The 14,892-nt window shown below is 41.5% G+C and overlaps 1 protein-coding gene across 1 annotated transcript in view; it reads right to left on the bottom strand.

Moving 5' to 3' along the window:
- Positions 1 to 14,892, bottom strand: part of CNTN4 (contactin 4) — an 891,247-nt gene that overhangs the window by 12,797 nt on the left and 863,558 nt on the right. The window contains exons 17-23 of the mRNA XM_031662718.1: positions 11,534 to 11,692; positions 9,050 to 9,199; positions 7,365 to 7,435; positions 6,099 to 6,333; positions 3,935 to 4,047; positions 3,193 to 3,379; positions 2,652 to 2,764 (exon numbers count right to left, since the gene is read on the bottom strand). Coding sequence (XP_031518578.1) covers positions 2,652 to 2,764; positions 3,193 to 3,379; positions 3,935 to 4,047; positions 6,099 to 6,333; positions 7,365 to 7,435; positions 9,050 to 9,199; positions 11,534 to 11,692 — 1,028 coding nt within the window. The remainder of the gene's footprint in view (positions 1 to 2,651; positions 2,765 to 3,192; positions 3,380 to 3,934; positions 4,048 to 6,098; positions 6,334 to 7,364; positions 7,436 to 9,049; positions 9,200 to 11,533; positions 11,693 to 14,892) is intronic.

Here is a 14,892-nt window from a genome sequence, read left to right on the forward strand (position 1 = left end):
CCACTGATCCTCCCCTCTCTGCCTCCAGAGTGGCTGAGACCACAGGCATGCACTACCATGCTCAGACTCCTATCTCTTTCTGCTATATATTATATGACCCTCCTAGAAGGGTTTAGTTTTAGAAAAGGACCCAGTGACAGTTCTGTAGACGAGTTCTTAGGGAGTGTTTCTCTACTAGTGGAATATAAGTCACTGTGCCATGTGGATGAAGAAAAATAGTCCATGACAGGGAGGGTCTTCCAAGTCCTTCTCTCGTCACATTATCCAAGGCTTTGCCACCTTCTATGTCAAATCCCAATTCCAGTTCTGACTTTGCCTACTACTTTCGGATGATCCTAGGTTCTTTACCTAGTGCCAGACAGCACTACCTATGTCCTACTCTCAACATCTCTGTGCAAAAATGTGGCAAGCCAGCAGCCTGCAGGCTTAGTTCAGACTGCATAGCAATTTTACGTGGTCTGCATCCTCAAGTGTTGTTTAAAAGCAAAACTAAACAAAATTAGAAGTGTTGCCAACATTTTACAATTGGAAGATTTTACACAACAATCTTTTTTGCTGCCATCTTTTGAAACATTGGCATGTTTATGGCATTGTGCCCACTTTTTCACAAGGCAACAGAGGCAGAAAGTTAGTAGCAGCTGGTACGCTTTGACAGAAGCACTCTCTAGTTAGCTACCGCTCCCACCCCGCATGCTTCTGCCATTTATATAATTTAGCAGGCATGACTTTGCCATCCTTTCATTTATTTTGTGGTAGATAAAAGACCATTTCACAAGATTCCAGAAAATGTTGACTTCCAAGCTCTTCTGCCTGAAAACATTTCAAAATCTTAGGTTTGGTTTTATAATCTTCCATTTTATTTATTTATTTTTATTTAGAGACAGGGTCTCACTACATTGCCCAGGCTGGACTCAAACTTCTGGGCTCAAACAATTCACCTGCCTTGGCCTCCCAAGTAGCTGATACTACAGGCATGTGCCACCAGTCCCAGGTTTATACTCTTTCTTTTGTAATGAAAACTGGGACTTGCAAAATTGCAACAACCATTTTTCTTTTGAAGAATTAATACAAACCCACTGGAGTTCAAGAACATTGTCAGCATCACCCAATTATTATGGTTTCTCAAAAGCTTTTTAAAAGTCATTTACTCATAACATTCTAGGACTGAATGGGAACAAAATGCTATATAATTAAATGCTCACACTATATTTCCCTTTCTGACCTTTCTTTAGGTGGTGATGCAGGTATGCTTGATTATTTCCAGTGATGGGGAACCCTCTGAGGGTTCATTTTTTACAAGCTTGACTGCTAGAAGGCAAAACAGAGCCAAAATCTATCTCCATGTAGCCTTCACTCATTGGCCATAGTTTTGTTTCTTGGAAACTTGAGGGAAAATTCTACTTGTCATCCACCATAATAGCCCTTCAGATATGTGAAGTAGTTATCATGCTTCTGAGGCTTTTTTAACCCAGCGGTATATCCTCAGTTCATTCATTGTTCAGATGTTTTGAGCCAGCCTCCTGGTCAGTCTTATCAATGCATGTTCTCAATGCAGTTACAGTCTTCTCAATGCAGTCATAGTCTTCTCAATGCAGTCAGTCTTCACAATGCATGCTCTGGTTTGCATGCATCTGGTTTATATCAGTTCCTTCCCTCTCTGCACATGCATGCTGCTTCTCATAACAAGATGTAGAATCCATTTTCCCTGCCTTTTAATCTGAGCTGGCCTCACAGTAGCCAGTTTCATCCTTAGCTTTTAAAAGGGCTGGCAGATTCTGCTTTCTTCCTCTTGAAGCTGACAACTATGTAAGAAGTCTGACTACTCTGAGGTCACTATACTGTGAGGAAGCCCAAGTTATCCGTGGGGAGAGACCTCATGGACAGCATGATCACTGGCCAACCTCAGCTTTCCCACCTATCCCACCTAAGAAGCCAAAAGTGTGTGAAGAAGCATCTTAGTTATTCCAGCCCTAAAATCTTTCCATTCTGGCCCTATCCACATTGCAAAGTCATAAAAAATGATACATTGTTGCTGTTTTAGCCCCTAGCTTCCCTTGGTTTGTGAAGTAGCAACAGGTAGCTGGAAACCTTGCAAGATATTTATAACCCCTTTTAATTGCTGCAACAAGGCTATAGACATGTTCTTTTCATTTTCTCATTAAAGACAGGCCAACATTTATGGGGTCAGGCAAACATTTTCTCCAATTTTGCTGCTTTTTCTTTTTTCTTTTTCTTTATAAAACTCTTTTGACTATAGAAACATATGAACAAAAATGATTAATCATTGGTAATATCAGGAGGCTACTAAGTTGGCTAAAAAAAATACAACTAACTGACACAGGAGCAAAATAAAGCTAACAGTAGAAATGTTTAAAAAGTGGTTCTTCAGGGTATTTCTGGAGACCCAAACACAGGGTCTTTACTCATTTCTGATTGATGCTGCCTGAACCTAAAGTTAAGGTGATTGTCTAAATCCTGACCAATTGCCATAGACTACAACTCAGATCAAACCATGTTGGAGGCAGCGATTCCTACAGAGTAGCAGAGCATCACCAGGGAAACTGACAATGCAGACAACTGTGTGATTCATGGAGGAGACTGCCGGGACTCACAGCAGGATTAGGTGCCTCTGCAAAAAAGAAATTACCTACTTTGTATCCTTTTACTTCCGACTCATTATCCAGGGCCTTCACTTGATCCCAATTCAGGATAATTTTGGAGTCCGATGAATTCCATATGATGTTTCCAGGGGGTTGACTTGGTGCTATAAAAAAATTAAGATATACGAAGTCACAGATTATTAAGTCTCAATGGATTCTGAGGAATATCTCCTTACTAGAATTTGAGAGTGGAGGCAATTTAATGGGCTATTGCACTAATATGTGTCTTCAAGGTCACTAAAATCTGATGAGATACAGCATTGCAAATGGAAAAAGATTCAGTTGGTCGCCTAACATTTATAGCTAAAAGAAGCAGCCCTTCCCAGTGAAGAGAAAAACATTTCTCTTTCTGTCCTCCAGAGCAATGAATTTTGCATGGTATACGGAAAGGTTCACTTAAAATGCTGAGGGAAATTTGAATCCACATGCTACTAATTAGTATGCAAACGACCATTGGGAGGTGGGGATAAGGAATAAACTTGGGATATGTGTGATGAGTCCCCAAAATATTTCTGAGCAAGTCTGTTCTTACGTGGCTTTCGGGTTGTCACATTGACTGTTGCACTAGAGGGGCCTGTCCCAGCAGAATTATATGCCTTGACAGCTAAGTGATACAGCGCACTGCCTTTTAAGTTCGTGATTTTTGTTGATGTCTGATTTCCAACTGTTCGTATTTTTCTAGCATTTTCTTCTTTGTCTTCATGTCTCCAATATTTAACCTAAGAAAATAAACAGAAAGACCTTGGAAACCATACCCAGTGGGGATATTTCCAATGTCATCAGGTGATTTTGTATGCAGATTCTTATGATGGAGTTAGTTTTCTATACCACATTATGAGCAGAGCTATCAGGACAAAGGACTGCGTATATCCTGAGAAATTATCCACGGTAAGAAGGGTCCCTTTTTTGTCCTCAGCTTCCTAGTGAGATGGTAGATTGATACAACCCCTGTTCATTATTTTCTTTTTTCCCATGTTTGTTTTGAGTCAAAGCTATCCTGGGAATTATCAGAAGTCAAAGCTCATTTTGCCAACCATCCCATAAATGCTTAGATTTGCATATACTTCGAAAAATACCTCTAGAATATAACATAGAAAAAGGGTAGTCTCACAGCTGAGTATTCAATGCTTCCATCAATGTTCAGCTGGAGGCCAGGCCTAAAACCAATGCCTCTAAGTGGGAATGTGGGTCATTTCCTATAAGAATGTGACTTGGAGGACTCATCAAGGGGTACAAATTCTCTTTCAGACCCAAGGCACATATGTCTTGCCTACCTCATAACCTTGTATTCGTCCTCTATTCTTCTCCAGTGGCGAGGCCCAGAAAACTTCAATATCTGTGGCAGAAAGACTTCTGGCAAAGATACTGGCTGGTGGTTTGGTGGGTTCTGTAGATGAATATGGAGAGTTATTACTCTATCAGTTATATTAGGATAGGATTGTAGATAGTAGCATTATAAGGTAAAATAATTCATGGTTATAGAATCGTCCTTAATGATTGTAAGCCAAACCCTCATTTTGCAGAGGAGCAGTGATTGATAGCTGGAGTTGGTGATAGTGAATATTTGTCCAGTGTTTGGGTTTTGAATTTAGGTGTGGGTAGAAGAGAAGAACCACTTAAGTTTAAGCACCAAGTTTTCATAACCAGCAATTCCCTTAACACAGATCCTTCTCAATTAGCATCTCACAAATGTTATTGCTTATGACATGGCTAAACTGCTTTTATTTTTCTTTTTTGAAATAGGGTCTCACTCTGTCACCTAGGTTGGAATGTAGTGGCACAGTCATGGCTCACTGCAGCCTGACCTCCTGAGCTCAAGCCATCCTCCCACCTCAGCCTCCCAAGTAGCTGGGACCACATGCATGTGTGCCAACACGCTTGGCTATTTTTTTTTTTTTTTTTTTTTGGTAAAGACTGGGATCTTGCTATGTTGCCCAGGCTGGTCTCAAACTCCTGGGCTCATGCTATCCTCCCACATCCCCCTCCCAAAGTGCTGGGATTATAGGCATGAGCCACTGTGCTTGGCCACTAAATTTTGTTTTAGGGAAGACTATTGAAAGAAAAATGTTAACATATACAAATGGTATACATAGCTATGGCAGAAATCTGTCAAAAATAACTGAAATTTGGGAAACAGTCAGTCTAGTCTCTCCTTTGCAACCAAAGATGCTGAGGCCCACGGAGTATACGTGACTTATCCAAGATCATACAGATTGCAGTGTGAACCTGAAGTGTCACCCAGCTCTCTTGAATATTCATCATGTCAGCTGACTATCCTTTTCCCCTTTTCCTCTCATTTTCATAATCCAGAGACATGAACTATTATCTAAGAGAAGCTGAAGCCTATGCAAAGGGCTGAAGCTTGTTTGAATAAATGTAAATCCTTTGGCAATGGTTGGAACATGAAATATGCAGGGAAAGGCATCAGCAGCTGAGTCAGACAGAGAGGCAGCAGCTAGATCATGGAGGGCTACTGAATCTAAGGGGATGATCTCTCTAATTGGGAATAAGTTATTGCATCTTCACTGACTCTAAATCAATGATTCACCTTTCAGATGTTTTAACATGGTCCCATTCCGAGCATCATCTTTAAAACAACATAGACAAACTCCAATGGTCACAAAGACTGTGTGAGAGGCATCCTGACAGCAGGGATAGCATGGCAGTGGTAATAATGTGTGAGAAATGTTAAACATAATGATGGTATGGATGATAGTGAGCGCAATCACACTGCTTCATGGCTTACTCTTTTCTTTAATAAGTGAGAATTTTTTTTTTTTTTTGGGACGGAGTTTCACTCTTGTTGCCCAGGCTGGAGTACAATGGTGCGGTCTTGGCTCACCGCAACCTCCGCCTCCTGGGGTCAAGCGATTCTCCTGTTTCAGCCTCCTGAGTAGCTGGGATTACAGGGATGTGCCACTACAACAGACTAATTTTATATTTTTAGTAGAGATGGGTTTTCTACATATTGGTCAGGCTGGTCCCAAACTCCCAACCTCAGGTGATCCGCCCGCCTTGGCCTCCCAAAGTGCTGGGATTATAGGCATGAGCCACAAGTACCATATGCTTTATGAAAATATAAGTGGTAAGAAAATGCAAATTATATTTTGATATTCACTTAAAGGCAAAAATAAAATTCTTTCGAAAGTAATGATAACATATAGATAGATATGAAGATCTTACATGGTACTTGCAATTCTGGTCCTTAGCAATGGAATCAATAATGGACAGCCATGTGTTTTCATATACAGAGCAGTTGCTATCTTTTTAAGAGATTCATGGTGGACAGTGAACCAAACTTTTTACATTATCCTCTTCTCCAATCAGCTATGCCTTCAATATATATGTACCATGCTAAATTGATTGTACATCCTAAAATTCACATTTTAGAACTGAAGAAATATTAACAGTCAATGATCTGGGCAGCATAAACCATACCTTCTTCTGCAGAATACACCACTGTGGTGGGACTGAAAGGGCCTTCTCCTTTGTTGTTGAAGACACCTACTTTAACCTCAAAGGGAGAGAAGGGGCGCACGCTCTCATTCCTGAACACGTATCTGGAGGCGTCAGCTGAGGCCAGCACTGTCAGCATCCAGATCATTTTACCATAGGGCCGGAAGGCCACCACATAACCGAAGCCTCGACCATTCTGTAATTCCTCAGGGACCGTCTGGGAAAGAAGGGAGATGGTCTTCAGAAATCATAGTAGTTTGACTCCAGTGCAAAAATCGTTTTTGTTTCCCTTGTAACATTCTTGTCTATATCCTTCTCCACCCATCTTATTTGGGGTTTTGTTAAGAGTCTTTTAAATTTAGGGCTTGCAGTCAGTCTGTCTTAAACAGTTATAAGGTACTGGGCAGGGTTGAAAACGTAATGAAGATCTGCAGTTCAGAGCTTGCTCTTTCATGGGGCAGACCCAGCTCTGAAATGATTGTAAAAAAAAAAATAAATAGATAACAGGACATCGGTCTCCTGAAAAACAGTATTTCCAACACGTATTCTCTAATACTAAGCTTCCTCCATTGCCAAATAGACAGAAGATCTCACTGAAGGAAGAAAAACCAGCTTGGCTGAAGATCCTCCCTCTCAGAGGGAAGAGTTCAGCTGGGGGGATGAGTGATTGTTTCACTGCTGTGCTCTGGCTAAATGAAAGATTTTAATTTCTGGGGCTGTTTCGAATCTTTCAAAAACATGAAGAACCCTTTCTAAAGCTCCCACCTCTTCTCTCAAAGCCAATTTCTAATAAATTGGTGACTAACCTTCCTCCAGGTTGTTTTAAAAAATACCTCCTAAAAGAGGGCCCCTTCTGGAAGCAAAGCCAATTGCCAGGAAATTGTGCTGGTGCACTGACTCTAGTGCTGGCAGACGCTTTAAATCAATTGGCCATGCCGCAATTCAGGAAGAAAAGAAAAACCAGTTTTCTGTGAAACAGCCTTCTTTATTTTTTTTGTAACTTGTGTTGTCTTCCCTTCATGATTGTTTTTACTGTAATGGATTGAATTAAAACTTGCCTCAATGATGGATGGGCAAGCGCCATCCTTCCTGCTAGCCATTAGCTACGTGAGAGGGAGTGTCTGCACTCAAATGAATTTTCACTGTTAAAACCAGAGGAGTAAACTTCCCAACTATGTCTAACATTGAGGAAAATAAAAAAAATAGCTTTGATGCATGTACATTCCTTTTATTCTGTGATTCATTTACCTCCCAGGTTATAACCAGTTCAGATTTGCTGCCTCCGCCACCACTGACATTCGCTGGTGTGACTTCGGGGACTGCACATGGAGACAAAAAACAAGTCATGTCAGGCGGCAAAGGCGAATGAGGGTCAGCAAGGTTGCCTGGCAGAGGTGACTCACTTTCAATGAGTACTTTGAGGCATACCCCTTTGTCTTTGGAGATCAGCAACAGCATCATCAAGAGACCCATGGCGTCAGCTCGAGGAAGTGAAATGTACCAAGGAGACTGCTATTAATTACCTGTTTCTCATTCAACAAGGTACACGTGTTATCTGACATGTCTGACCAATTATTCAGCTCCATCCCTAGAGGTTGAGGGGTTCTGGAAGGGAGGAAAGGACTGAGGTCTGGTTCTAATGTTTGGTTCTGCGTTTATTAGCCACGTGATGATACACAAAGGAAAGACAGTACAAGCTCTGCTCAGGCAGAGTTTCCATTCTGGTTGGAGGGGAAGAGTGCTTGCACCACAGTTAGAGCAAGGTGGACAACCAGAGTACGGTACAGTCAGCATGGAGAAGCGCAGGGGGCCTTCCGGACTAGCGGCCTGCCCAGAGCTGAGGTGGGCAAACAGCTTCTTGGAGGAAGAGAGTTTTGATCTGAGTGTTGAAGGAAGTGGCAGACAGAGTTGACCCCTGGCTCACTGTGCTTAACCTCTTTGACCCCCAGTTTTCTCTGTAAAAGGGAGGAAATTATGTGAGCTTCCACCTGAAGACTGCTGAGGGGAATTAATTCAATTATGGTTTTGGAAGGGGAAAAGAAAGCAGGGGACTAGCTATATTGTCATCACGTAACTGAAAGGCTCTGGGCCGCATTTAAAAATGTCTCACTGGGGCATGTGGCTGGTGACTGGGTATGTCTCCTTGGTTAAAGCCAATCAAATAGATCTAGATGAGTTTTTGCTTTTCTGAGAGTAGGGTCAGAACTCCCATTTGTGTAGAGACCTTATTATTCCTTCAACACACTGGCCTGTCTACAGCCGGGAACTCTATAAAGACTGCACATGTAGGCCTCCTGCTTTACACCAGCTAAGTAAAAGTACGGCTGACCCTGATGAACTTGTTCTTCTCTCCCCGTGCTCATTCAAGCTGTATATGTAGAGGGCCATACTAAATTGCTGGCTAGTCTTGTTTGAATTAGCACGGTGTTCTGAAACTTAGTTTCAGGGAATGGTTTATACCTTAAGAAAATCTAGTAAACATTTCTGAAGAAATTGGTTTATTTCTTATTTCTATTCTAAGCAGGACTACCCCACGGTTGCTGTGCCCACAGCAGCCAGAAATTATTCTTTGCCATTAGTTACTTATGTGAGATAATTTTATTTGAAATGTAGGGCATTGTTTTTTGAAATCCTGTTAGAATCTCGGTGACAAATGAACCAATGAAGAAAGGGCTGGCTTTTGAGAGGACTAAGTGCAGTGTGCCTGTTGCTGTACAGGTGGACCTAATGAAGGAAGCTTAACTCTGGATTGAAACCCATTGCATGCTCAGCTGGGCTTCTCCTGGCCTGATTTCTACCATTATAATCATTTGAGGTGAAGGGTGTGCTAACACAGAGCAGCATGAGCGCTGAAGAGCAGCAAGAATTCAAAGCCTTTTCCTAAGGAACAGCAGCTGGCAGAACAGATGATCTGAATCCCGGGTGCTACTCACGAGCTTCTTCTGTTCTCCGTTTCTCAGAGGGGCGGCTGGGCTCCCCAATCCCAATCACATTGGCTGCAACTGTGCGGAATTCATATTCGACCCAAGGATTCAAACCCACCACGGTTGCTGTGAATGTCTTCCCATCAATGAGTTCTGGGACTGAAAGACAACAAAAGGTAGTGGCTGTTTCATAGGTTCTCAGAAAACAAATGCAGAGATTACGCTAGGAAGATAGGAACATCCACCCATCCTCATGGTTATTGCATTCAGGGCAGTGTAGGTGTTCTGATATTAGCTGCATCAACAGTTGTTTCAGTGAAGTAATCTCAGAACTATTTCTGTATGTGAAACTAACACACTCTAATCAGATACCAGCAGATGACATCATAAAAGACATGCAGTCCACAAGGCCCCAAGCCACCCGACTCAATCATTACTATCACCCCTTCACATGTGTTTCAGCATTTATTATGTAGTGCCAGACACATTATTTCAACCATCCTCTGAGAAAGGTAAAAGTATTCTATTCTTTTTTTCCTTTTTTTTTTTGAGACAGGGTCTCTCTCTCTGACGCCCAGGCTAGAGTGCAGTGGCACAATCTCGGCTCACTGCAACCTCCACCTCCCAGGCTCATGCAATTCTTGTGCCTCAGCCTCCCGAGTAGCAGGGACTACAGGTGCATGCCACTTTGTATTTTTAGTAGAGATGGGATTTCACCATGTTGCCCAGACTTCTCCCAAACTCCTAGGCTCAAGCGATCCACTTGCCGTGGCCTATCAAAGTGCTGGGATTACAGGTGTGAGCCACTGCGCCTGGCCTATATTTATTCTTAAACAATTCTTATTGTGTCCGTTTAACAGAAGAGGAAAATGAAGATGTATAGAGATCAGCTGATTAGTAGTCAGGACTAGAATTCATCTCCTAACTTTCATATTTTTCTCATCTTTCCTTCTTAAAGCACACCTGTGACTCAGTGATTACAGTAGGAAACACAAACCCGTTTCTAAGGATTGGTAAACAAAAATGATAAACTGGGGTTAAAATCAACAAGATTCATATGAATTGCGCAACACTGGGCATATTCTTCAAAACATCAAGGCCATATAGCCTACCTTTGCTGTCTAGAGGAGTGTGTATCTTGTTTGTAATAACTACTTGTTCATCCAATTTATCCTTAAATGAAATCTAAATAAGAAAATGAGTCAATTTGGAGGTACTGACAGAAGTGGGGATGGTATAAGAATTATTTTAGATGCAAAGAGAAATAACTGTGAAACCTTTTAAAAAATAGGAAGTGCTGTATAAATGTAATAAAGGGAAACAGGATGGAAGTGCTACTGCTAACAATTTTTGTTTTAAAGAATTTGTAAAATTGGTTAAAAAGAAATCTCAAGTCTTTTTATCCCCAAATTTATTCATCTAAAAAACTGGGTCTGGGCACAGTGGCTCACACCTGAAATCCCAGCAAATTGGGAGGCTGATGCAGGAGAATAGATTTGAGTGCAGTAGTTTGAGACCAGCCTAAGCAACACAGCAAGACCTGTCTCTACAAAAAATTTTAGATAATTAGCTGGGTGTGGGGGCCTGTGCCTGTGGTCTCAGCTACTCAACAGGCTGAGGTGGGAAGACTGCTTGAGCCCAGGAGGTCGAGGCTGCAGTGAGCTGTGATTGTACCACTGCACTCCAGCCTGGGTGACAGAGTGAGACCCTGTCTCAGAAAAAAAAAAAAAAAGGGCAGCAAGTGAGGAGGCTCCCTATAATCCTCAGTTACTGGTTTTTTGAAAGCACTGTGTAAACTTTACAAAGTCTGTGACTATAGTCAAGCAGAATCTACTGCTTTCCAAAGTGTACCACAATGCTACACAGATGATTTTAGGTAATACAGATTGATGCATTTTATTTTTATAACTAATATATTTTTAATGTGTGTTAGGGAAAATATATATACAACCAGCACAACAGACTTTTTTTTTTTTTTTGAGATCGAGTCTCACTGTCGCCCAGGCTGGAGTTCAGCGGTGTCTTCTTGGCTCACTGCAACCTCTACCTCCTGGGCTCAAGCGATCCTCCCACCTCAGCCTTCCGAGTCGCTAGGACTACAGGTATGCACCACCACGCCAGGCTAATTTTTGTATATTTTGTAGAGAGGGGGTTTCGCCACATTGCCCAGGCTGGTCTGGAACTCCTGGGCTCAAGTGATCCACCCAACTCCACCTCCCACAGTGCTGAGATTACAGGCGTGAGCCACCAAATCTGGCCCGGACATACCATTTCACAGATACTATTCCTTAGGATGAGTTTAAAAAAACCTAACTGTGATTCGATATAAAGAAAAATACTAACAATAGTACAGTGGGCCGAGGTTAAGGAAACACTGCCACAATATATCATTTGTAGTAGTGTCTGAATGAGAACTTAGATGTTCCTTGCCACAGTGCTGTGTCCAGTATGCTGAATTCCCAATGTCTCTGAGCCAAGCATCCAATATGGTACCTGTATTGACTGCTTGCCAGCCCACGGAGAACGGAGTCCTGGCTTGAATGACATACATGGTGATGGGGCTGTGGTTGTCAGGCCCGGGTCTCCAGGAGAGCTGAGCAGTGGTGTCTGTGATTTCATCTATTGTCACAGCCTCTGGGGGACCTGGAGGACCTGGGAAAGAGTAAGACCCCCAGAACTGGAACAGTGTATTCAAACACCCACGTGAAGGATCCACATATTTGAGTGGGGCATTGACCCATTCATTTATTTACCCATTCACAGATTCATCACTTGTCAAATCCTTTTTGAATCCTACTATGTGCTGGGAACTTTCTTGGGCTTGGAAACCACAGAGATGAATGAGACACAGCCCCTTCCTTCTAGGGTCCCAGAGTTTAATATGAAAAACGAATAGGTAAACAAATAATTACAATTGAATACTTAATGTTAATAGGGAATACTGGGGTACCATAAGAGCCCACATTCATTAATTCATTATCTATCTATAGGTTCCTATTATGGGTCAGACACTGTTATTTGAGGATACGGTAGTGAGAAAATATAGATATTGCTCCTGATTTCATAAAGAGTATAGTCTGCTGGAAACGGTTATTTCTACCACTGATAATATAGATTTAAGCACAAATGGCTTTAAAACTTTGAAGGTTACAGTATTGCTCTGCACATTCTGCTGCACTGTAATTACTAGCACTCTCTTCACCCCCAACCCTGCATCCCATATGAGCACACACTTGCGTGCAAGGGAACTGCTGTGAAAATGGCCGGTGCGCAAGAGTCAAAGCGCTCCCTTCTTCAAAGCAATTTCAAAATTGGGCTTTATTCTAAAGACTCTCATTTGTAGTTTCTGCAAGTCATACCTGTATTTTTCTGCTTCTCTTCCTGATGTTCATTATTTCTGTCCATGTACTTAAACCATGGAAAGGGGAGGAAATCAGATTTAAATGAAGGCTTGAAACTAATAAAGAATTAGAAGGATGGAAAGCAGCTGGCAGGCAAAGACAAAATATCAACAGAGCCAAAGACCTGCAGCTATCCCACTTTCCAACATGAAAATCTCTTACCAGGCAGTCAAATGCATTTTTAACAAGGTAAAATTGACCACCTCAGGAGGGAAGGTGATGGTGAGGGGACATAATGACGAACCTCATGCCCATTAGACGGGCATAAGGAGATGTTCCTAGGAGGGGTTTGCTGATCCCCAGTCTAGCAATCAAATGTACTACCCAAATACTATCGGGCCATGTCACAGGGACAGGGAGAAAAGAGACCTCTCACAGAGCAGTGCAAAGTTAACAGCAATTTCCTGAAGTTAGACTTTGTTCTAGGATTCACTCCTTCACCGTTTTCGTGATGCCCTAAATTCTCTTTCCTTTTTTAAAAATCACTTTTATAGACCCACAGGTGAGACTAAATTTATCTTCTCCCTCCCACTCTTGAATGAAATGTCTGGAAATCTGTATCCTGGAACTGATTAATTTTCCATGGTGACATTTCAGCATGTCAGTCTAATGTCACCTAGATAGAGCTAATGTAACCTTTGGTCTTGCAACCCCTTTTAACCAGATAAAGTCTTGAAGACAATATAATTTTTTTCACCAGTTTTCTCATCCGAGCATTCCCCACCTTTTTTCTTTATGGATGCTGCACTGATGGCCTTTAAAATCTAAGTACCACAGATAGAAAAGTGTTTCCCTCTAAACTCTTCAAAGAATTAAATCGATAGGAAATATCTGAGTCCATTGTTGGCCTCTCTATAGGAAGGAAATGAAGGGCTGGTATGAATTTGGCCACTGGAGAGAAGATGGTACTTTCCTGGATTTGTTTCTTTTTTTATCTTCCTGCCACCCGCTCCTACCCATGCATAGATATGACCTTACAGAATGTTTACCAACTTTGTTTTAGGGAAGTTGACTCCCTCTTTCAAAATGAAAAATGTACAAATGTTTGCCCTCTGAACAAAATGATAACAAACTCAGGGGCATGTAGAAGATTTTGTTTCAGGCAACGGCAAAGGGAAGATTAGTTTGATTCTGGGGTCTGCTTCTCCCTCACGAAGGATGGACTTTCTGGCTGCCATTAGAGTGCTATAGGTTAAATAGAGCAGCCCTCAGCAAATCAAAGGATCTGGAGCCAAGACTCAAAGCCGCTATAGGTTTCAAATATGAAAATCTCTTTCAGGGTGGTGAAATACATTCCTGCCTCCCCCTCTGTAATGTACAAGAAGAGCTGCAAGGGCAGATCCGAAGGAGATAACATGAAAGATTATGGTTTTAAATGGCATATTAATTTATTGGCCTTATTAACTGATTAGACTAGATTTTCTTTTAGACTGCATTTGCAAATTCCTCCTGGTATTTAATGTTATTTTCTGTGAAATGAAGTATACAATATCATTTAAGAACTTCAAGTATTACTGATTTAAATATTCATTAGTCTAATTTATTGGTGTTTTAACTGCTAATCTGAACATTATCCTAATTAAATAGAGGATAAATTTTCAACAACAGAATTCTTTTGTCCCCAAGGGGAGGGCAGACCAGCCTGGTGTATTTTAAAATGGAAATAAACACATTTCTATAAGTTATTCTGTGGGCAGATCTACCTAGGTTGAAAGTTTTTTCTCATTTCTAGCCCTTGTCTGCACTGTTACTGAAAGGTTTTTTAAAGGCAATTTAAAGGGGAACAAAGCAGACACATTGGAATCGCTATTTTTCTGGAACCTCTCTTCACAATTAGTTTAAGTTGCTAACTCCCACACATTTCCCCCCCTTACATTATGCCTAGAGGATATAGCAACACTCTTTATGGCTTCCAATAATACCTTGTTCTCTGTGCATGCAGATTAACCCTGCCTCCAATTCTCATACCCTAAATTTTTATTTTCTTGCATTCGGAGTTTTGCCATGCACTCTGCCAGCTGGCCAAAGATGCCTGAACACCAACAGTTAGAGATTCTGATGAAGGAGATTCTAGCCAAGAGATTATTTTGATGTCTGGATTGGCCTCTCTTTTAATGCTATAGAAAACCCCTGAGCATGCATAGGTTGGATTCTGTTAGGTACACTGGTTTGTGAAGATTTTAATTTTCATTTAAAAATATTTCTTAAAAGTCCTTTTACAGTTCCTTTGCCAACTGGTTTGTTGAGGCTTGGAATGTACTCAGTTGGTGCTACTCAGCCGGGGGGTGGGGGTCATAGCTCTTAGGTCCAAATTAGGTCATGCTGATAATATTCAAAAGAATCTCAAAAATGTTAGTATTTACATCAACTCTTAGCTCATTTACTACATCCCAGGCAGTCAGGAAGTGTCCTCTCCCAAAACCCTGTTTTAGAAACTGAACAGCACTGTGA

This window comes from Papio anubis, chromosome 2 (assembly GCF_008728515.1).
Source record: "Papio anubis isolate 15944 chromosome 2, Panubis1.0, whole genome shotgun sequence".
NCBI classification, from domain to species: Eukaryota; Metazoa; Chordata; class Mammalia; order Primates; family Cercopithecidae; genus Papio; species Papio anubis.